At 35.1% G+C, this 24,511-nt stretch overlaps 1 protein-coding gene across 6 annotated transcripts in view; it reads left to right on the forward strand.

Annotated features, from left to right (window-relative positions):
- The window catches only part of wscd2 (WSC domain sialate O sulfotransferase 2), a 69,180-nt gene extending 47,230 nt beyond the window's left edge, over window positions 1–21,950 (forward strand). For all 6 annotated transcript variants that reach the window (XM_089130488.1, XM_039658211.2, XM_039658210.2 and 3 more), the window contains exons 4-10: window positions 2,320–2,434; window positions 9,666–9,850; window positions 13,659–13,780; window positions 13,873–14,047; window positions 15,888–16,052; window positions 16,146–16,346; window positions 19,836–21,950. In XM_089130488.1, the coding sequence (XP_088986614.1) occupies window positions 2,320–2,434; window positions 9,666–9,850; window positions 13,659–13,780; window positions 13,873–14,047; window positions 15,888–16,052; window positions 16,146–16,346; window positions 19,836–20,188 (1,316 nt within the window). In that variant the 3' untranslated portion in view covers window positions 20,189–21,950. The remainder of the gene's footprint in view (window positions 1–2,319; window positions 2,435–9,665; window positions 9,851–13,658; window positions 13,781–13,872; window positions 14,048–15,887; window positions 16,053–16,145; window positions 16,347–19,835) is intronic.
- The last annotated feature ends 2,561 nt before the right edge of the window (window positions 21,951–24,511 follow it).

Raw genomic sequence — 24,511 nt, forward strand, 5'->3', positions numbered from 1 at the left:
ACTTTTGACAGTCATATGTTGCATGACTTTAGCAATCAACCTCTCTGATAAGGAGAAAGCCACTGTATTGTAATTATGGAGATTGTATCTTCATGGTTGTAAAGGCACACATCCAATTAATGAATCTCAAAGGATGTCAAGGACAGAAACATGAGCTCAGGCCCCCAACATCCCTCACTGTAGTCTACGATGTCTGTGATATCGGCACCAGATGGTGTGGCAGTACGTAACAGAGTTGGAAATGCACGACTGTCACTGTCTTTTGGCTCACTGGCTCAGTTAGTATGTCTGACCTATGTCAGACAATTGCATCATTTCAAAAAATGAAGTAAATCTGAAGAATGAAGTCTCACAGAGTCACTTTTCCACACACAAAAAAAGAGAAGAATAAATGGAAAGGAAGTGTGAAGTTTCCGGTTTTTAATAGAAATACTTATTGTAACACATGTGGAAGTTAACTTTTACAACCCATTTTAATTTTGGGTGAAATTGATTTAAAGTAACTAGAGGAGGTTATATTTGGTCAATATTCATATAATATATTTATTATATTTAGATTTTTTTATTCACATTCACTGTTGAATCATTGTGAAGAGAGACATGTATTATTAAAGTGAAGGGGGGCAATTTTGGTGTCATGTTTCATTTTACTCTTCCATGTGTGGTCCCTGTCTCTACTCTGCCTCCTTCAGGACACTTTTACACTGTTTGTGACTGAAATAAGCTTTCATAATAATATTAGGAGACTAGAGCAAACTTTTAATCCAATATATATTTTGACAGTGCTTAACTAATTAACTCAATTAATAATAATAATAATAATGTAAATTCAAAGAACACTTAGTAGCTCAAAGCTGTACAAAAAAAAGTTAAATGTTAATAATATCAAATAAATTAGATGTTATTAATACAATAGTCAAATACAAAAGATGCAAAAGCAAAAAAAAGGCATATCCTTTCTACATTAAATAAAAAATATTAGCGTTTTTTTCTTCTTTTTTATCTTTTCTTTAATAGTTACAAAGCTTTAACCTGTCGGTTAAGAAAACAAAAAATATAGAAGCAAGAGTTTAAAAGTGTAAAAACAGAAAATTTGATTTTAATTTGATAGGCTATGATATTGAGGTTTATTCTTCTAATATATTGAAGTGAAACTTTTATAACTCCCTGTTCCCCTCCTCATTATTCTTCAAATATCCAGAGCAAACGGTTCATGCAGAGAGCTCATCATGTGAGTACAGCGAGCATCATTAACTCTGTAGTCGTGCTGCCTAGTGAGAGTTTCATCCAAGCACTTAGTTGCTTCACAGAATGGCAATACAGTGTTGAGTGAATGGAGCTTGACTTGTAGATAAAGCAGATTAGTGAGCTTGCCCTCTGTGCCTGCCAATACGATTAACTCACCATCACGCTCGCTGCTTTTTAGACAATTGCAATTACTATAATGTTGTACTGGTTCATATGTGTATATGTCCAAACCCTCCCTTCGCCAGCTCATCTCTGCTATTAGAAAATACATTCAGTCCTAATGGGGAGAGATGAGATTACAGAGAAAGAACGGATGCCATGCAACAGGGCATTTTGGGTCATTTGTGTGTGTGTGTGTGTGTCACAAATGATGAGATTGATGGAGCAGATGATGCATCTGTGCATCGGACTGTAAATGTTTTCAGAACAAAAATTTCCACAACAATGTGACCATATCCAAACTGTAGATGTGTTTTAATGTTGTGTAATATATGGAATAGCATTCTCTATATGGTTGCTAATCACAATATGTGATGGCAGACTGTTAGGACTTGTTAAAATGAAAAATCATTCCATTTTCAAAGGATTTTTAATTTAATATTTTAAGCAAATTAAGCTCTAAAAGAATGTTGATTATCCCCCTTTGACTCTTCCCTCAGTTTTCAATACACACAAATGAAAGCTATTTAATTATTACAGACTTGCATATTATGTGTGAAGTATAAACCATTTAATAACTTAAAAAACACAAAATCTTAAATAATAGGCCTACTAAAGTTTATATTAAGAAACATATCCAACATCATTCTCATTTATAAAAATGTTGTAATACGATTTCAGCATGTATGAAAATGCCTTGAATTAATATTCAAAATTCTCTATTCCCAAAACAGTCATATGGCTATGATTTCACGATTTGGCCACTAGATGGTGCTGAGTTTCAACTTTAGTGATTATGAAAATGTGCTTTACAACCTTGAATGTTTCTTGAGTATTTACTGATCAAGAAGATTCAATTTTTTTATTTCTTGGTACTGGAATTAATGATGTTTTCAATATATTTCTCTTCAGCAAAGTACACCGGCTGCTATGTTGATGACACACAGAAACGGGCTCTTAGAGGGGTGTCCTTTTTTGACTACAAAAAAATGACCGTCTTCCGTTGCCAGGACAACTGCGCTGAGAGGTACAGTATGTCGACTGAAACTTTTTATCTCCATGTACATGAGTATGCTCACATTTGCATCACAAGACACATTTCTTTTGACTTCTATAGTTTATATTCGGGTAATTTTCTGTGCTGAAACCTCAAAATACCATGACAGAATCCTTTCATTAAAGGAGTAGTTCACTTTAAAAAAAAAATACTTTTGCTGATAATTTACTCACCCCCATGTCATCCAAGATGTCCTTGTCTTTCTTTCTTCAGTCGAAAAGAAATTAAGGTTTTTGATGAAAACATTCCAGACCCTTATTCATCGTCTGGTGTCGTTTAAAGCCCTTTGAAGCTGCACTGAAAGTCTCATTTGGATCTTGAACCGTTTGGTTCACAATGTAGTCCATTATATGGAGAAAATCCTGGAATGTTTTCATCAAAAACCTTAATTTCTTTTCAACTAAAGAAAGAAAGACATGGACATCTTGGATGACGTGGGGGTGAGTAAATTATCAGCAAAAGTTTTTTTTTTAAACTTTTTTTTTTTTTACATTTTTTTAAAAGTGAACTACTCCTTTAATACATTATATGGTATGTTTATGAAGCAGTTTTCTTGATTAGCATGATATCTGTCTCCCATAATGCAAGTGATTTCAAGTTTTATTATTCTTTTAAGAAACAATTTCCACACCTACACAGTACACTCCCCAAAAACCCACAAAAACAAACATGCATGTTATTAAGAACACATACATAAACATTACATCTAATTACATGCACACTAATCTAATTCCTTGAGTTATCTTGTTTCCCTTACCTATAATTAACTCAGATAGGGGAAGGAGTTATCAGATGTGCTGTTTCCTCTGATGATCCTCTGATGGTCACAAAGATTTGTGCTTTAACATGCACTCTCATTCATGTTCAAGATATGTACTCACCAGTAATTAATAGTAATTATGAATTCATCACCCAAAATAGGCATCATCACTCACTTAGGCTATACAGATGTCTTTACAAACCTGAATTATTATTATTTTTCTTTGGAACACAAAAGGGGAAATACTGAAGAACTGTGTCGATCGCTCTTTTCAATCAACAGTGATTCAAAAAGAAAGAAAAAAAGCATGAGAGTAAATGTGCTCAGTACGACTCATGCACTTTTTTCCCAGTTTTTCAGTAGCCATATGATAGCTTTATTAAAGGGACAGGTTGAATTTTAATTCATTATTCACTTATATATCTGACCTTTTAAATGAATTGATTGGTCACCCACCCCTGTTGTCCAAGAACAATGTTCGAAAGCCCAAGTAAAGTAAATTTATTGTTGAGAGGCAAACCCCTTGAGATGTGACATCGTTTTCAAGGGGACCTCAAGCCCCTAGCCCTATAGTTTTGCTTTAAAAGCATATTTTAATCTGTGGACACTCCTAGTTCATGTAAAATAATGAATGATTCAATAATTTATGAGAGCCGAATGTTTTCAGGGATCCCACACTTTTTTTAACCAATGAATTTATTTCATAAAATTTTCAGTCGTTTTGTTATACTGGATTTTTTAAAATATCTTTACTTACAATCTACCTCATAAAATATTGTAGATCTGGCAGAAAAAAATAATATTTATATTAAAAATGCCCTAAGCACTTTAATATTGTATTAATTTACATGATTTTTACATGAAGTCTTGAAATCTCACTTTTAAAATTAGACTTACTCATACAGTATATCCAGGTTTTGTAGAGAGGGAGAATTTATTCAAAATTGCTCCAGTTTTGACACAGATTTGGAACAACATTAGGGTAAATTCAAGTTCATTTTTGGTTGAACTGGTAATGTTGCCTTTTTTACTTTCCATCTTGTTAGCACTCTTGCTTCCTTCCTCTTTCCTCGGTTCTTCTACCCTACCAGCTTTCCAATGTTTCTTAACACTGCGTACCCATTAACACCAATACACTGAATCACATCAGTCTGTGGCTTGCAAAGTCACAGAAAGAGAGAAAGGGAGAAAACTAAAAGGAAAAATATTTTCTTTTTTGAAAATTTGGCATCAGGAATGAGTGTCAATTCAGATCCAACATGAACAGCACGTCTTGCCATAGTGGTCTTGCGTATGAGCCAGAAACAGGAGACAGATGATCCTTTATTTTCTCTCCTCTGAGTTTTTTCCTTTTTCTCCTCTAAAATTTCAAGAGAAGCTTTAACATTGACAAAAGTGAGTGTTGATTGATCACGAGTCAAGAGAAAGTTTACTTTTGTCCTTACGAAAAAGAAGTTTATTCAAGTGTGCCATTAGTATACAGCTTTTAAACTAAAAATAAGAAAGCATGCTTTCAGTCAACATTTTATATACTTCTCAAAAATATACTTTATGTATTTCTTTGAAATATACTTCAAATTACACCCAAATTAACCCCAACCCTGCCCCAGAACTAAATCTACCCATAACCGAACAAAGCTCTGTGCGTGTTATTTTGACGCTAAATGCATTTTAAATGCAATAATAAATTATTTAAAATATATAATAAATATATACAAATTATACTTATAATGTTTTCCTAGGTTAAAAAGTGCACTAAAATACATTTTATTAAAGTATTCTTCCACAATGTACTTAAAGTGCTCAATTTTCACACACTAACTTTATACTTAATATACTAAAAGTTTTTCTTTAGTACTTCTTAAAGGGATATTTCACCGTTTTTTTCATACTAAACTATGTTATTCCCTTAATTGAGACGACTTGATGCATACCTCTCTCGTCTCAGTGCGTGTACTCAATCGCTGGCGCGCGAGACACTTTGTTAGCACTTAACTAGCCCAGTTCATTCAATATGGGGCAAGCAGAGAAGCGACCAAACACCTCCACGTTTTCCCTATAAATACAGTTACTCTGGCAGTGTAACTCGACCTAGGATGGTAAACGTTGATAAAACGTTGCGTTTTTCTTAGCATGTAAATGGATAACTATTGTATGGCGGAATACCACAGCAAGTGCTTGGGAGCACTTCGACTAACAGCCCAGTAGTCAAAAAAGTAGTCAAGTACACTATTACTATCATCAGTAGCATTTTCTGCCTCATTTATGCTAAACTTATACTGTTAAAATTTGAATATTGGTAATTGTCCACCATTGTGCAGTGGACTTATCTGAATAGCTTAAAATCGATTTATGAATTAGTAATATTTAGTTTATTTTTTTAAAGTGTAATTAAATACCACATTTTGGAAAATGTAATTTTTTGACAATTACATTTTGAATATATTTTAAGTAAAATCAATTTAATTTAAACTTATGATAGCCATCTAAAAGTCCACTAACAATGAACTATTTTTAATGCGTTAAAATGTTCTTGTAATAAATACAATAATAAAACTCTTCTTTGAAAAACTGTATTTTTTCAATGGTATATCTTTTTTTATGCATTAAAATACATTTTAAATATCAATTGTAGTTAATACTATTTCATAATTACACATAGAGATATACTTTTAATTAGTATATTTATAGTGTATAATTTTTTACAGTTTTTTTAGCACAAAAAGAAAGAATGTACTACAAATGTACTTTCTTGTATTTAAATGGTTTTTTAGTGCACTCAAATACACTTTATTTTCACCTGGGGCTTTGGGGTGTTGGACTTGATCTACTCCATCTGTGTTTTGAAGGCGTAGTCTTTGACACAAATGGGATTTCTACTTAAAGTATACTTAAAAATGAAGAGTTCAGATGCAAAAGCCTCTAAATGCCATTTGAAATTTTCTTCTAAAATGACCATTTTTATCAAGCTTGTATATTTAAGTTCAGTAATTTCACTTAAATGACAATTAATAGGTAATCTTCATTCCCATTTAAGTGAAATTACTGAACTTAAATTTACAAGCTTGATAAAAATGATCATGTTAGAAGAAAATTTCAAATGGCACTTAGAGGCTTTTGCATCTGAACTCTTCAAATATACTTGAACATTACTTAAGTATACTTCATAAAATGAACTTGAAGTATATTTCTTATATTTCTTTTTCATAAGGGCATGTTTAAAAGGAAGGGCTCTGTTGACATTGACAATGGAATCTTTTAAACTGGGGGCCCAGCTGAAAAAATAACTGCATTGAGGAAGTATTTGAGGGGTGGAGAGCACATTAAAATGATGGTTCCAATAAAAGAGCTTTTGAACCATGGAATTTCATGTTCACACAAGCAATGCTTCTGTTCAGCTTACTTTTTTTTATCTCAGCCTACTGTAGTCAGTGTAGGGAAAGTACATTTTATAGCCATTAACTTCAAAGTTCAGTTCATAGTTCATACTATGAACTAGTTCTACATGAATAGAAATCTCTAGGCTCTATAGAAATCTGGCACCATATTGAACGAAGTTAAACTGAGAGAGCGTGCGTTCACAGACACCAGAATGAACGAGTTCACAGTAACGTTCATCAGGCACTAATACAGTATTTTCAGTTCACGTTCGCCCAAAATATAAACAAGTTCATGAACTATCGTTCATTGATAGCCTTCAGGCACAACACTGACTGTAGTTATGCTTGTTTTAGTCTCAGCCTCAGACGTCACGGCCATGTAACGTTGGCCGTCAGTCTGAAGGCCGCTTGTATTAGTCAGGTCCAGAACCACTATACACCATTTTGCTAGCCAACAGCCTGGCAAAAACAGTGACAAAAAAACAGTTTTTTCCGTGAGTGCTCGGAAATGATACTCTCTACACAGTTCATTCGCTGTATCAAAACCATTTCATGCAAAACAGTATGAGGGAGGTTAACATGGCTGGGAATTGGTCAAAGTGTCAGAACAATAGACCACATTATTTCTGCTGTTTTCAAAAGCTACACATACACGCCCATGTGCACAACTGAATTCATCCGTATGAAGGAAACTGTGGAGCACGTATTACATTTTCCCTTGAAAAGTTCCTGCTAAAAGGCTCAAATGTGATACTGTAGTTCATGAAACACCCCTTTTTGAACCTACAACTTTTCAGTTAATATTATGTAATATTTAATCTGGTCAAAACAACAGACTTCTCTCTTCTCTCTGGTGACATATGCGGAACTTCTCTGATCGTTTAGTCATTTAAACCCGCCAACAGTTCAACAGCAACATATCAAATTCCAGTAAACAACCGATGCATAAGTTCCTGTCTTGTCCTACTTTCTTTTTTTCCTTCTTTAAAAAAAAAAATATAATACATTTCCATCATAGGGTAGGACGGGTACAGTTGAGACATAGGTACAGTTGAGACACCTTAAATAACTTGCTGTGCACATGTGTATTAGTGTCCTCTTTGATCGTGGGAAATTTGATCAATGGACGCATCTCCGATCCAAAGATATTGGCAAAAGTTTTTTTTTCTAATGTAAGACCTTCACTTCACCATGCACACTCCACAATGAGCTGTATTATCCTTATGTGACTGTTAAACGTAACTGGTATAATCATAAACGTTATTCTGTGCCCTAAAAACAGGCATATTTCATGTGTCATCATGGTCATTGCAATATCTAGAGAAATGTGTGAGGTGGCCAGCGGGGTACATTTGAAACAACACTGTCTCAACTGTACCCCCGATAAAGTTTAGGAAAACACACTGGAAACACACTGTTTTGTTGTTCAGTGTTATGATAACAGGTTAAATGTCATAATTAGCCAGCATAAGCCGCAAATGAAAAAAAAAAAATTTGGTATTTGTGATCATTAAACTGTGTATTATTAATTAACATGTAAAATATATTGTTTCTGTTTTATAAAATTTAACCAGTTCTAATTAAGATAAAATTAATGAATTTGAATGGATGAATAAACAAACATGTTGCCCAATTGTTATTTTTTATATGTCTTTATTTATTATATTTTCAATGAACGATTAATTACCTTTACATCATTAAAAATGGGTGTCTCAACTGTACCATGGTACTGTCTCAACTGTACCACATTTGGGTACAGTTGAGACAAAGTTGAAACAAAAAGCACCTTATTTTCATGAGCTAATTGTGGAAAATATAAACTACTTATGAGTAATATTGATTGATAATATCTCAGTCTACAAGCTAATGAAATGTCATGTGGCATGTCATGTGGAAATTCACGTCTTTTCAGTATCTATTTTTGTGTGGAAAAATCAAAACGCAAAAAGTGTCTCAACTGTACCCAGTCTACCCTATATGTCAGAATATGGAAGAAAAGATATGCTTAGTTCCCTTTGAAAAGCTACAATCGATGCTGCGCTGCTTAGGAATTACTCGAGGAATTACTCGAGGTGGTACTCGCATGGTGGCCAGATTACAGCCTGACTGGCCTCACGAACAAAAGCCCCCCAAACACAGTAAAAAGGCTTAAACCTTAAAGATACACTATCTCTGTGGCTCAGACCCCGGTTCCTTGCCTTGGATCCCACTCTACGGGTGCCTTGTTGTTGCAGATTGCTAACAACAGACAACAGACACGTCCCTGATGGGCTGGGGAGCGGAATGGGAGGGTCATCAGCTCGATTGGCACATCAACTGCCTTGAGTTGATAGCTGTATTTCTGGCCTTGAAATTCTTTCTCCTCCTGTTGAGAGGCTGTCATGTCCTAGTGTGGGTGGACAACAACACAGAAACAGTCTCTTACATAAATCACCAGGGAGGTCTGCGCTCACGCAATCTAAACAGAATATACGTTTCTATATTTATGGTAGGACATTTAGAAAACATCTTCACGGAACATGATCATTACTTAAAATCTTAATGGTATTTGGCATAAAAGAGAAATCAATCATTTTGACCCATATAATGTATTGTTGGCTATTGTCACAAATACCCGTGTGACTTGTGAATGGTTTCGTGATCCAGGGTCACAACATATATATATATATATATATATTTATATATAGACCATTTTGCAAGATGTAAACAACACTGGTCCAGAAACACTTCCTATTTCAGTTTTAACTGTTTTCTTTATTTCACATACATGTAAAGAAAACATCTTAAAGATGTTTGTTTAACTTTTTGATTCAGTTTTATATGTTTTGTTGGTTGTATTTTATCCCAACTTTTATGTAGTGTTAAAAAACTGAAACAGGAAGTGCTTCTGGACCAGTGTTGTTTACATCTTACAAAATGGTCTATATATATATGTATGTATATGCAACAGCAGCAATAAACTACAACAACCGCAACAATATACAGCAGCAGTAGCAGCAATAATGCATAATAGCAACTAAATGCAAAATAAAGATGTTTTTCCTTCATCCTGTGTTATTAGGGGTTATCTCTATGCGGGTCTGGAGTTTGGAGCTGAGTGCTACTGTGGCCATAAGATCCAGGCGGCCAACGTGTCAGAGAGTGAATGCAATATGGAGTGTAAAGGGGAGAAGAGTAACCTCTGTGGAGGACCTAATCGACTGTCCATATACAGACTGGAGCTGAGCCAGGAGTCGGCCCGCCGATGTGAGCATACTTAAGTAACACAGATACTTTTACACATGCGCATCAGCAAGTTTACATTCACACATTTAGACAGGCTCTGTGCCTGGCTCGACACTTTATTGTCACTCTCAGGAAAGCAGAAACGCACAGTTTATCTGCTTTTATTGATAAGATCAACTAAAACTTTACAATAAGGTTTCATTTGTTCACATTCATTTACAAAATTAGTTGGCATGAAGTAACAATGAACAATACTTCTACAGTATTTATTCACCTTAATATTAATTTCAACACTTACTAATTCATTTTTAAAATCAAGTTGTGGACACGGGGCAATAACCAATGTTAACAACATTAGTAAGTGTTGAAATTAATATTAAGGTGAATAAATACTGCAGAAGTATCGTTCATTGTTACTAAATGTCAACTAATTTAGTCAATTAATGTTAACAAATGAAACCTTATTGTAAAGTTAAAACTTCAAGCTGCTTTAAAGGGGTGGTATAATGCCCTTTTCACAAGCTGTAAAATAAGTCCCACAAGCTGATATCCCTTGAGTGTTTATGTGAAGTTTTAGCTCAAAATACTTTATTTATCAGTAATAGACATTATAACAGTATAAGTACCCTAAACTGTATAAGAAGTTATATAATACAAGAAATAAAGTAAACGATTCAAACAAACATACAGCAGGATACAACGTTAAAGGGTTAGTTCACCCAAAAATGAAAATTCTGTCAGTATTTACTCACCCTCATGTTGTTCCAATCCTGTAAGACCTTCGTTCATCTTCGCAACACAAATTAAGATATGTTTGATGAATTCTGAGAGCTGGATCACTAGTCCATAGGCTTCTTGAGGAATTGAAACTTGCCGGCCTCGAAAAGTTATTAAAGACATCGTTAAAATAGTCCAAGTGACTTCAGTGGCCCAATCTTAACTTTATCAAACGACGAGAACACATTTGTGCGGAAAAAACAACAAAAATAATGACTTTATTTCAACTATTCATTTACTTCTCTCTCTGCCTCGAGTCGGGTTACTAGTTTTATAGTATAAGCTTCTGTTATTGTACGTCACGCGCATCACACACGACCAGCGTCGGCCAATGGTGAGCCTAGCTCTATGCTATCACACTACGTTAACTGACTAGAGGCCCATAGAGAAGGAAGTGAATAGTTGAAATAAAGTCATTATTTTTGTTTGTTTTTGCGCACAAAAAGTATTCTCTTCGTCGCTTTATAAAGTTAAGATTGAGCCTCTGAAGTCACTTGGACTATTTTAACGATGTCTTTAATAACTTTTCGAGGCCGGCAAGTTTCAATTCCTCAAGAAGCCTATGGATTAGTATGGAGGAGTGATCCAGCTCTCAGATTTCATCAAACATATCTTAATTTGTGTTCCGAAGATTAACAAAGGTCTTACAGGTTTGGAACAACATGAGGGTGAGTAAATACTGACAGATTTTTCATTTCTGGGTGCACTAACCCTTTAACCCCTTAGCTGTCACCCCCCTATTTGAGGATGGGGTTTAAAATGCACTATTCAAACTTAAATGGTTGTAATTTAAGAATGCTTTGGAATATATACCCAAGTTTGGTCTTGTTTTAAAGAAAACACTCAGCAGAATATTGCTGAAGTGAAAACACTTTAAAAAATGAAAATATGAAAAAGTTATGGAAGTTTAAATTTACAGTAAATTAAATATACTTTACTATATATTTTTTATTTTATATAAAATATATATTTTATAAAATATTTTTTACACTAGAATTTCTATAAAATCAAAGCCATACATCTTATCAAGTTATGTTCCAAATTTGAAGTTGATATCACAAAAATTGAAGTTCCCATGAGATTTTGTTTAGGCGTAGTACCAAAAATAGCCACCGGGTGCCATTGAATTCCATTGAATTTAGTTGTATACATTCTGCCTTAACAAATTAATACATTTCTGTCCAAATATCAATTCTGTCACAAAATTTGGAACCTTGAGACTCTGACCTTTCTGACAATATCAGTTTTGTCAAGATTAGAAAAGGTTTTGACAATAAATTATGAAATATAATGATGCCCAAAAGAGGAGGAGCCTGATAAAATAAGTACCGTTTCTATGGTAACGCAACTTTCAATTATAAAACAGTTTTCACATGATGAATTCTGAGTTTATAAGCTTTCAAATGATACCTAATTTATGATAACTACTAAAATATGTGATATAATAAAAAAGGCGATAAAAAATAATATTATATTTTAGAGGATAATAAATATAAATATTATCATTTTTAGAGGATAATATTGTACTATAATTTTTTATTTTTTATTAAAAAATACTAGATTATATGTTTATCATGAACTTTTAGCATAAAAACAGAAGTTTCAATGATTAAAAGTGGGTTCATCAACTTTTTGTGACAAAGGTCAAAACTCCTGTTATGATGCAGATTTTTTGAGGTGCACTCTTGTCATAAATTCATCAATTACTCTTCCTACATACATTTTAACACAAAACAGGGGTAGAATATCTATTTAGAAGTCTTAGACCTTTCCAACAATATATAATTTGTCATAATTAGATTAGGATTTAATAGAAATATAGTGAAGTAAAGTTAGGCGTCCCGGTACCGGGACGGTGACAGTTAAGGGGTTAAAATAGCCAAAATATAAAGTTATGAAACTTCACTTTGCCCTTAGCCAAAATAATTTGCCAGGGAAGAAATGATAGATTAATGAGACCAAAGATCGCTCGTTAGATATACACAAGACGAATTGTATCTCACGTTTAACCACTAGACTAGAGACATCAGAGCCAGCGGCAAACATCAGAAGCACTAGTCGATCGGTAAGGCTGTTCCAGGCGGGGTACATGAGAGCTGAGAAAGACTGGATCTCACAACTCCGAAAACGTCAGATCAAATTTTTAATTAGCTGCGCAAGGCAGTATGGGGAAACCCAGACTAACATTACACATTAACGAAAGTTAAAAAAAAAGTTAAATCATAAACAACCACCCCTTTAATAATCAGAGCAGGTTAGCAAAGGGCAAATGACTCCCCACTATTAATCTCTCAGTGGAATGGACTGGGTTTTTTTAATGATTTCTACTCTTTGTCCTTCAGTGGTTGAGGAAAGATTCGATTTCTCGGATGCCTATTCGAAGTTTTCCCATTCTCATTCATTTGCATGTATGTTTATTATAGTTTTAAAAACTAGGCGTTTCCCAGTATTGTTTCTCATGGCATTCGATTTTAAAATAACCAATGAATACAATTCCTTATCTATTTCCTGTTCTTTATGGCACAATCTTCATCCTTCATGCGTCATGTTTCATCAAGCACATCAGGCAGAAACTTGTGACTTTCCATCCTGTTTGTCCTGATTTAGCACTTTTGTCATATGACAGGATGTGTGGGAGAGGTTGTCTGATAAACAACAAATGCAATAGTTGTGCAGGAACAACTTTGATCAGTTAGGTCAAGAAGTCCTTGGGACCACCGCGGTTTTATTAAAGGCAAAGACTAAGTAGTGTTAGATGGTATTTTACACTGTTTAAATACCAAAACAGTATTTTGCACTAAGTTTAAGTAGTGTTTGATGCTATCTGGCAGTCTTGGCAGAAAGTATTTACAAAGTATCACACTGCTATAAAACCTCAATAGCAACTGCATAGTGTCCTTCTGGAAACTACCTAGGACAACCTGGCACCATGCGAGTGAGATTTTCTCGAGCAAGCAACACTCATATTTCCTTGAGAAAATACTAAAATGTAATTGTTTTTGTTGTTTTTACATTTAAAAAAAATCATGCACTTGTTTATTTTGCTCTTAAGATGGAAGTGCCATCTTCAAGGGATGTTTCAAGAGGCCAGAGAACGTGACCCTGGCGCTTCCTGTTAGTGCTGTTATTCAGAACATGTCAGTGGACAAGTGTGTTGACTTGTGCACTGAGAAAGTGAGTATGCGTGCATGATATGCATCTGGTGTCTCTCATACTACAGTGTTTATGCGAGTGTGTTAAATGATCTCTTCCTTTGCCTGGCATAGGAATTCTCTCTGGCTGCTTTGGGTGGTGAACAATGTCACTGTGGTTTTCCAACTCCTCTCTTCACTCTGCATGAGCGTGAGGATGAGGAACTGTGTCTCCAGCGATGTTTTGGGGAAGACTTTGAGAGCTGCGGAAATAAGGACTTCTTTGTAGTGTACCAGACCCAAGTGCAAGGTAGCGTGACCTTGTTTGCACTAAAACAGTGGGCTCAGGCTAACGCAAAGGCAGCACACAAGGATTTTATTACCATACGGGTTTGACTGTTTAGCACAAGCACAAACATGTCAGTTCACAGAAACACAAACATTGCCCTTCCTGTACTGCTTTTGAGGCTTCTTATCACTTGTGAACAAACCGACCCTCACGTTTGCAAAATTCACACTTCTTCTTCCTTTTCTCTTAGTTCGCTGTCACAGTTTGCACAAAAAATGTGACTCCTTTATTACAGTTTGCTTTTTTTCAAGAGTGGTCAAAGTTGACGATCCCACATGTAAATATGACATTAAATCGATTGCAGATATCTCTCTCTCTCTCTCTCTCTCTATATATATATATATATATGCATGATATCATTTCAATAAATGCGCACTTGCATGATGCAACTGCTCTGCTATGCAAGCAGAGCCTTCTTCCGAAACTCAAACATGCACTCAGCCAAAAAAAGCAAACAAACATAGACACACACACACTTGGTTCACTTTAAGGGAGGAAGAAATTCCAATTTTTAAAGAGTTCCTGGTTCAATAAAAATTAAGCTTTTGGAGCATACTGTTGATAAACTTTATCTGTGTAAGTTTATAACCACTAAGGCAAAATGGCAACAAATATTGTCCTTGTAATATAAGATATTACTTAGATAACTTTACACAGATAAGGTTAGTAAGCTATTTTATCACTCTAAAATCATGTTACCACACATAATGTTTGCATTTTGTAGCTATACTTTTAATACTGTGTATTTTGACATTTATAGACTGGCCCCTTTCTATGCATTGTATTCATATATTTACAGAATGAAAATATTTAAAGTATTAACCTAACTTTTAAATATTATATAATATATTATGGTATTTATAATGTTGAAACAACACAAACCAATTATGAGGTATGAGGTATTTGGCTTAAAATACATTAAATTAAATACTAAATTAAATAGTATAATCATTGTGGGCCTTCATTTTTTCATTTACAACTTACATCTCTGATCCCAATCTCCACCTTTAAGCAAAACCTCGAAAATTACATAGTTGACTCTTGTTCCTGCTGACAATCATGAACCATATTTACACACTTATTTAAGCACTCTATTCGTTTTCTTTTTCCTCTTTGTTGTCTTTTTTATTTTTATTTAGCTGCTTGTTCTAAGTGTTATGTGTTTGACGATGTACAGCTGTACATTATGTTCTTATTTTTTCCTGTAGCCTCTTGGCCAGGTCATGTTTGAAAATGAGAAGTGGTTCTCAAACATGTTACCTGGATAAATAAAGGTTAAAAAAAAAAAAAAAAAAAATTATGGGGATTAATGGGGTTTAATCATTCCCAACTTTCACCCCATAATATCTGGCCCGTCTAAACAATCAAAGTACAAACTCATTTCATTTCCTCCTCAGACTGATTGTCATCTGTGGTTCAAATTCTGAATGCTCATCATGAACTGGTTCAAACCCGAAATTGAAAACTAAGCAAGACAACATTTGAAAAGACTGAATCAAAATGTTTTTGTCCCACTTCATCAAAATAGCAGCATATGTTCATGGTAATGTGTGCATTATAAGCCTTCCCACTGTTTATCAAACCACTCAAACCTGATGGAGACATTTTACCTGTCTTTTACAGAATGATTCTGTGATTAAAGACCATCATTTTTGTGGTTTTAATCCATGTTAGTTTTAAGTACATATGCTAGTATACTTGCTTGTCGAGCAGTTTTAAGGAAACTTTAATGAGACTAAGGATATTTTTCACCAAAATATCTCATGTTTGGTCTGATGTGTGTCCTCCTTTATCTGTACAGATAATCGCTGTATGGACCGGCGCTTTTTACCCACTCGTTCCAAGCATCTAATAGCACTAGCTAGTTTCCCAGGAGCGGGGAATACCTGGGCCCGTCACCTTATTGAACTGGCCACGGGGCACTACACCGGGAGCTACTACTTTGATGGCTCACTGTACAACAAAGGTTCATTTATCTTTTAGTTCTCCATAAAGCCATTTGATTTCTCTCTTGCTTGCTCATGGTCTTCCTCTCTTGCTGAACTCTTTGAATATGCAGGATTCAAAGGGGAGAGAGATCACTGGCGCAGCGGTAGAACCATATGTATCAAGACCCATGAGAGCGGCAGGAAGGAGATTGACACCTTTGACGCTAGCATCCTTATGATCCGGAACCCTTATAAAGCGCTCATGGCTGAATTTAACCGAAAGTATGGCGGCCATATTGGATTTGCCTCTCAAGCTCACTGGAGGGGGAAAGGTGAGGAATTAAAGCTTGTGATCGCTCTATTTAGTGTGCAAGACATACAGTGCTACTCACATAAAACCATGTTAACTGGTGTTATTAAAGGAGTAGTTTACTTTGAAAAAAAAAACTTTTGATGATAATTTACTCACCCACGTCATCCAAGATGTCCATGTCTTTCTTTCTTTAGTCGAAAAGAAATTAAGGTTTTTGATGAAAACATTCCAGGATTTTCCCCATGTAATGGACTTCAATGGGAACCAAACGGTTCAAGATCCAAATGAGAGTTTTAGTGCAGCTTCAAAGGGCTTTAAACGACACCAGACGATGAATAAGGGTCTTATCTATAGCGAAACAATCAGTTATTTAAAAAATAAATAAAAAAGTTTAAGTAATATACAGTATATATATATATATATATATATATTAGGGCTGTGCAAAAATTAATTGCGATTAATCGCATCCAAAATAAAAGTCTGTGTTTACATAATATATTTGTGTGTGCTGTATATAGTTATTTTGTATAAATACCTATGCATGCATGTATATATTTAAGAATTATTTGCACTTAAATTCTGTATATATATATATATATATATATATATATATATATATAATTACATAATCTATATTATATAAATATACATATTTTATATATTAATAACACATATTCTTAAATATATACATGCATGTGTGTGTATTTATATATACAAAATAATTATATACAGCACACACAAATATATTATGTAAGCACAGACTTTTATTTTGGATGCGATTAATCGCAATTAATTTTTGCACAGCCCAAATATATATATATATATATATATATATATATATTGGCTTTATATCTGCCATCAGCCACATACTCTCTAAGATATCGGCATCAGCCATCAAAAACCCAATATCCTTCGACCACAACATATGTATTTTAAAATCTTGGCATATTGGCATATTCCGAGCTTAGAGACCCCTCAGACAGCACGGCAAATTCCTATAACCTTTACTGTATTTATTATACGTAAGTGTGAACTTGTGAACATGAGAAATGATCTGTGTCTTAGTTTAGTTTGGGAAAATTATCATTGGGGTAAATGATCAAAAGAACTTCTGCTTTGTTCTTGACGTTGACGTCAATTTGAGGGTAAATCTGCTGTTGTGGTCAGAAGCATGAACTCATCAGACACAAACAGCCATGACTCTGTTTAATGTGGTTTTGTTGAGAATTTCTTCCCTTTTTAACTCTGAAACCTCCACAAAACTGATGCTTATTTTTAGGTACATGAGTCTTTTACTAGGCACCAAATACATGTTACTTTTTTAAAGGGGTCATGAACTGGCTTTTTAAATGTTATTTTATTGTTGTCTGAGGTCAACTTATGACGTTCGCTTGGTTTTTGCATTCAAAAACATCAAAATGAATACGTAATAGGCTATTTTGTACCCTACTTTTGAGCCTAGCTGAAAAACGCTTGGTTTTTATGGGCGTCTCGCACTGAAGACTTGGAAGTAAACGCCCACTGCTGTGAGTCGATAACAGTTTTGCATATTATAATGAGTTTCAACTCACCCGTCGATGCACTTGGGGGAAACTGTTTTGAAACGTCCAATGTTGTAAAATGGCAACCGGAATGATTCGCCCATACATGTTCGACCCAGAGTCCGTGTGTTGCACAATTCCTGAAAGATCCAATATAGACGGCACAGCACCGTTCTTTACTCTTAATCGTCTGCAAATCCAGTCTTGTTTACAAAACAATCCTCACTGAAATGAAGCGAACAGACGGACAATGTTTTACCTCATCAACTGGAACGTCGTTAAAAATAAAGTTTATCTATGCAGTCCTATTGGAATCCAGAGGAAGCTTATTCAGTGACTGTCTTCTTCCACAACCAGGCACTGCACAATATTTTGTATTGCTCGGTAGCTCGATCCGGTTTGTCATCACGAGGTAGGCATCTATATTAATGCGCGAATGGGTAGGCGGGGCTAAACCGGCTGTGTTGAAGTAGGCGTTTATCCTCGTCTGTGGGGGTGGTGTTTTATCCTCTTTGACGTCATAGTTCCCCACTTTGAAAAACGAGTCGTTTGCTGAGGCTGGTGTCAATAAAAGCTTTTATTGGACTAACAAGGATGTTTTCAGTTCTGAAACTTACAGGATATTCTTATAATAAGATGACCTCTTAGATGTCAAAAGCTCAAGGAAAATTTGATTTCTCAGTTCACCCCTTTAATGGTTAATTATAGTTATAACTATTAAACCAAGAAGACACATTTTTCTTGCATTAAAATAATTTTACAAAAATGATGCTGCATTTGTTTGAGAGCAGTGGTACAATCAGTGAATAGATTGTGCAAAGTTTCCTCTATCCCAACAAAGTCCATTTTTAAGCAACATTTGCTGCTTGTTCTGCTTCTGTACAATATTTTTTTTCCCAGAGAGAAGCAGATGCTTGTGACATTTTGGTGTCTTGTTTTTTCGAAATGTGGACTTTGTCATTCTGTATTTGTTTCATTTTTGATTAGGTTTCTGACATTTTAATGACAAGTGTTTTGTGTTTATCGTCTTTTTTTAAAAACGCCTTTCCCTGTTCTTGTTGACGTGCCTTTCTGATACAATACGTCACACTAACCGAAATGCAGAAGCATCAAAAAAATAAAATCAGCATTTTTTGCTTCTTCCTTTATACTGTTTTATGGTTATGATTATGTTAATCACTGTGAAAAAAGACATTAGCTCTTTATTAGCTATTTCTTTTTCTCCACTGCAGAAAAGCAGCAGAAAATGACTATTACATGAAAATGATTAAGTGCATGAATTCCATGTATTCCAAGACTTTTGCTTAATGTGTCATTTCAGAAAAGTGCTATCAGTGATTAGAACTATGATTATGCCGTTCCACTATTCCAGCCTTCACAAAACCATCAAGTTGTGTTTGTCGATGCTAATACACTAAGGCCCCGTCCACACTACTGCGTTTTCGTTTAAAAACGGAGAATTAAAACGAAAACGATCTCCGTCCACACTAGCTTTTTACCTGCGTATTAGAATTTATCTCCGTCCACACTAAAACGACTGAAAACGTGGATCACGTGACCATTCACCAACACTGGGCATGTGCGCGCCGGTGTAAACAGTGGTTGGCGAATCAGGGAAAGATACGTCATGACTGATGACACCCAATCATAGAGCCGAGCGTGAGCCTCTGCGTCATCGTTTGTAAACTCCTCCGTTTTGTCTCGTCCACACTAAAACGCCCTCCGGAGATTCAAAACGCAAAACGCAGCTGCAGCGTTTCTAAACTTCTCCGTTTTAGGTCTTCGTTTTTCCCGTTTTAGTGTGGACGGGAGGTGCAAACGTAGCAAAAGGTCTCCGTTTTTAAACGAAAACGCAGTAGTGTGGACGGGGCCTAAATCTTAGGCACCATGGGACAGCATGTTACTGTAAGAAGTTAAATTCAAGAAGTTAAACTCTCTCTCGCTCTCTCTCTCTCTCTCTCTCTCAGAGTGGCCAGAGTTTGTGAAGAACTACGCTCCATGGTGGGCATCCCACACACTAGACTGGCTGAAATATGGGAAGAAAGTTCAAGTAGTGCACTTTGAGGATTTAAAACGGGACCTTTTCTCTCACTTAAAAAGCATGGTCATCTTTCTGGGCCTGGAAGTGTCAGAGGACCGCCTGCTGTGTGTGGAAGGACAGAAAGACGGGAACTTTAAACGTTCTGGGCTCAGAAAGCTGGATTATGACCCTTACACGCCTGAAATGCGTGCCACCATTGACGGGCTTATTAAGACTGTGGACACGGCACTCAGAAAGAGAAACCTGTCTGGTGTACCTGAGGAGTACATGCCCAGATGATACTCATCTTCTGACATTTGCTTTTTTTCACACACGTTTTTTTTTTCCTTTTTTTTTTAGCTATACACTTTTCCCCCCTAGAATATAAAATTGTTTATCGTCATCTTCCATTCAGTTTGCACAAAAGTACTGCTAAAAAACTGTTCGTCCTATCACGAAGAATCTAAAGATACACTAGTAAGACATGGGCTTGTGCAACAATTTGGCTCCAGTTGGCTGAAGTTTAACCACCATGGATCCATCTTCTTTAGGCCAATTTAAGTGTGCCGTAACCACAAATTCAGTTTGTCACCACGGGCAATGACTTTTCATGCTTTTGATGAAAATGTCTGTTGCCACCAAGACATCCGGGTCAACCATTTAGATGGACACATCACATCTGTTTTTCATTGAATTTGCTTTTCCTGCCACTACTATGATATGATCCATTAAGCAGTCAAGTATCATTGGGAATATATGGACAGCGATTTAATGTTTTACATCGGAACCCCAGATTCCTGTTCCCAAAAATATGTGGGCCTTCAGAATATGATGCTTCTTAAAACAGATCAGTAGAAATGATATATGGACAACAAAAATCCTCAAGCTATACCACGTGGATTAGATAAATGCATGGACAACTCAAGAAATATGTTGTCTGGTACCTGCCTTCAGTGATTGAATCACTTTTGAATTAGATGCAAGCAACCAAGTTCTTCTGTTTCTGCTGTGTGTTTAGAGCACTTTTATGTTGAGATCATTTCTTCAAATTAAATGATTTACCTTTCGATTTTCACTGAGGTTTTAAAATATATTTGCAGTGGGCAATCAAAAAAAACAATTCTTCTTGTGTTCACAAAGTAAAAGAAATGGTGTCTTCTTGTAAATTGTTTAAAATAATACATTGACTGACCCTTTATTCCTTTTCTCCAACACAATTATAGTTATCCTTAAAAGGGATGCTGTTGTTCTACCAAAGAGTTGCGTATCGATTCTTAAAACATTTGGAACAACAAGAAGGAGAGTAAATGAAGACTTTTTTTTTTTTTTCATTTTTGGATGATCTATCCCTTTAAGCAAAACCCCATTTTTTCACCAGTTTATGTTCCGAGTATAGTTGCAGTACAGTACCGTGCATTGAAACCCATTTTTTTGACACCTGAGAAGACCCAAAAACCAAATAATTTCCAAATTAAGTCAGATTTTGGATGCAATTGTAAACTTGTTCCCTTTAGAAATGTTCAGAATTGTTCTTTGTTTTGAGTGTTTTAATTACAGAAGATTTTTTTTCTTGTTATTCAAAACAGAAAATCAACATTATAATCTATAAAATAATCTAGAATTCAGGGGTGAAAGTGAGTATGAAGCAATGTGATAAAAAGAGACAAAGAAAGCACCTCATGGGTAAACTTCAGCTTTTCAGCTAAAGTCCTAACAAATAACATTCGATATATGTAAATACACATATATATTTTTGTAATGCTCACATGGAGAATTACTTTCAAAACACCTCTATTTTTGAAAAAGGCTTTTAAATTTGAGCATTACATGCTTTTCATTTAAAAAGAGGAACAAACCTGAAGTGTCTTTCTGAATGTATTTTGTATGGAATGAATGTAAGGTATTTCTACCAAATAATCAGAGGGTGATTACCAGCAGTGCAAAGGAAATTAAAGGTTTTATTATAATTGTAAGTTGAGAGAACTGTGGAGATGAGGAAAGACTTTTCTCTTGTTTAATGCTTGATGCATATGTCCTGGTCAATAAATTGTAAAGCCCCAAATTCTCAGAGGCCCAACATTCATTTATATATTTATTTTGCTGATTTATAGGTTTAGTATAAACCGTCTGGAAAACGAACCCCAAAACATACTTTTTAGAATTCTGTTGGTTGCTGATGGTGCAAAAATTGCATGCTTCAACTTTAAATATCTCTTTGCAGCTCAGTGTATGCTTTTATTTTAAATGCTGGTTGTTTTGCAACTTCCTATGATTTAATCAGTTAGATTCCATGAAAGAAATCAAGGGTAGCCATAACTACTCAAAAACATTGTGTAATATTGTTACCATGCTTTTTTTAATTAAATAGCATAACATTGTTTACAGTGGAACGATACAGTTATTCTCTATGTAAACAACAAAAACGTGAATTTGTGAGGACGGTGACGTCATGCTCATGCTTATTACATGTTCAGTCAATAGGCACAAAGTGTTTCTTTACAAAGTGACATCGAAACTGACCTGGCAGCAGAAGAGTTTTTAGTCATTTTCTCAGATCCGTAAGAAACTGGGATCATTTGTTTTCGTTTCGGATACATGAAATATGCAAAGGAAAAACATTTCCATTTTAAGTAGCTACATCATTGTTGTTTAAACGCAGCTACCCTTAGTTACTGATTATTGCCACACATGTCTAATGCAGCTCTCTTTTTACCTCCTGTGTATTTATAATCCTGGTAATGTTCAGTTCTCTGTGGTTGTCCTCAATGTAATGTAATCTTGTGAGTGCTACCTGCCAGGGGCGTAGCCAGGACATTATTTCTGGGGGGGCCAGCTTGTGCCAGTCTTTTATTTGGGGTGGCACTTGATTGTCAAAAACTACTACTAAAACTCACACGCGGCTCGTCAGGCCATAAACAATGGATTGAACTCCCTTATGACACTAATAATGTCTAATTGATAAATGTGCGAGTGCAATGTGTCATCATTATGTGAGGGGTTAGGGACCTTAACATGAGACAGGGATGTTTTTAGTGCAAATGACAAAAAGACACAATATGAATTGTCATATTAGGCGATAATTTATTTAGGTAAACCATTGCATTTTAAGTGCAACATCCAATTTATTTGTGATAATACAACAAGTTACAACGGTTGCACAAATCATGACTAGATCATGTAGTAACACTTGAGTCATTAGTTAGTTCCAATGATCTTCACTTTATAATACGGATCCAAATAATTAGTAATTCCCACAGAAGTATCTAGTAACACTTTCATCTGTGAGCTATTACTTACTAATTATTTGGATCTGTATTATAAAGTGAAGATCATTGGAACTAACTAGTAATGACTCAAGTGTTACTACATGATCTAGTCATGATTTGTGCAACCGTTTGAGATTTTTGGTGAACTTTAGTATACTTTTAGAAAATGTCTTTAGTAACACTTGAGTCATTACTAGTTAGTTCCAATGATCTTCACTTTATAATACGAATCCAAATAATTAGTAACTCCCACAGAAGTATCTAGTAACACTTTCATCTGTGAGCTATTACTTACTAATTCGTTAATAAGAGTTTATTTTAGTTAATAGTTACTAGATTGTAAATAAACTTTTTCAGTAGTTCTCTGGGAAGTATTAAAAAAATAGAAGTTATTGATTACTTAATAGTGAACTACCACTTTCATCTGTGCGCTATTACTTACTAGTTTGTTAATCAGAGTTTCTTGTTAGTTAATAATAGTTACAAGATCGTTAATATTGTGTTACTCATTAGTTCTTGTGTAGTTATTCATTAACGAAGGAACCGTATTCTAAAGTGTTACCCTGAAATGTTCTGTTCGCTTTGTGTCTGCTGTAACAATTACACTCTTAGAAGAAAAGGTTCAATATAGAACCTTAAAAGGTTCTAAAGCGTTACGTATTTGGAACCCTTAAAATGCAATAGCCTACATGTGAATGATCACAAAATTCAATATATGGTGGTTAAAAAATGTAATTAATCAATATCAGACGAAGAGTGCCATTTCACTTTTTATCCTCTAAAAATCTGCATGATTAAAATGTGATATTAAGTTACTACAACAGTTTAATAAACAATAATTTAATAACAACTACAAATGTTGCAGAATAATGTAATATATTAATGAATAATAGCCTTTAAAAAACCTTTGAGCCAAAGGGGTTCTTTCTTGTCAGTTTTGAACCTTTTTTAGCATAAAATGTTCTTCGGAGTTGATTAAAGAACCCTATGGGCCGTTTACACCTGGCCACTTCATGCGTTTTCTGTGATCGGATAGCTATCAGATCGTGAAAAGACCTGGTGTAAATGCCCCCCGAAACGCATTTGAGACGGATTTGAATCCGATCACTCAAACCACTTCAGGAGGTGGTCTGGGCCGCATTCCAGACGAAACTGGACAAGTGTAAATGCATCTTGTTCTTGAAACCACATATGTAAATGTTAATACTCCCAAAAATGCTAAAAAAAAAAAAAAAGAAAAGAAACGCGTGAGAGCGTGTTACAGGCTACATGTCATGCTATTTTAGTCAGATATGACGACGCTACTGCGACGCGCATCATCACCTCAGATCAGATGAGCGGCTGAACGCAAGACAAC

Source organism: Pimephales promelas, chromosome 4 (genome assembly GCF_988280905.1).
Source record: "Pimephales promelas chromosome 4, fPimPro1.hap1.1, whole genome shotgun sequence".
Classification (NCBI taxonomy): Eukaryota; Metazoa; Chordata; class Actinopteri; order Cypriniformes; family Leuciscidae; genus Pimephales; species Pimephales promelas.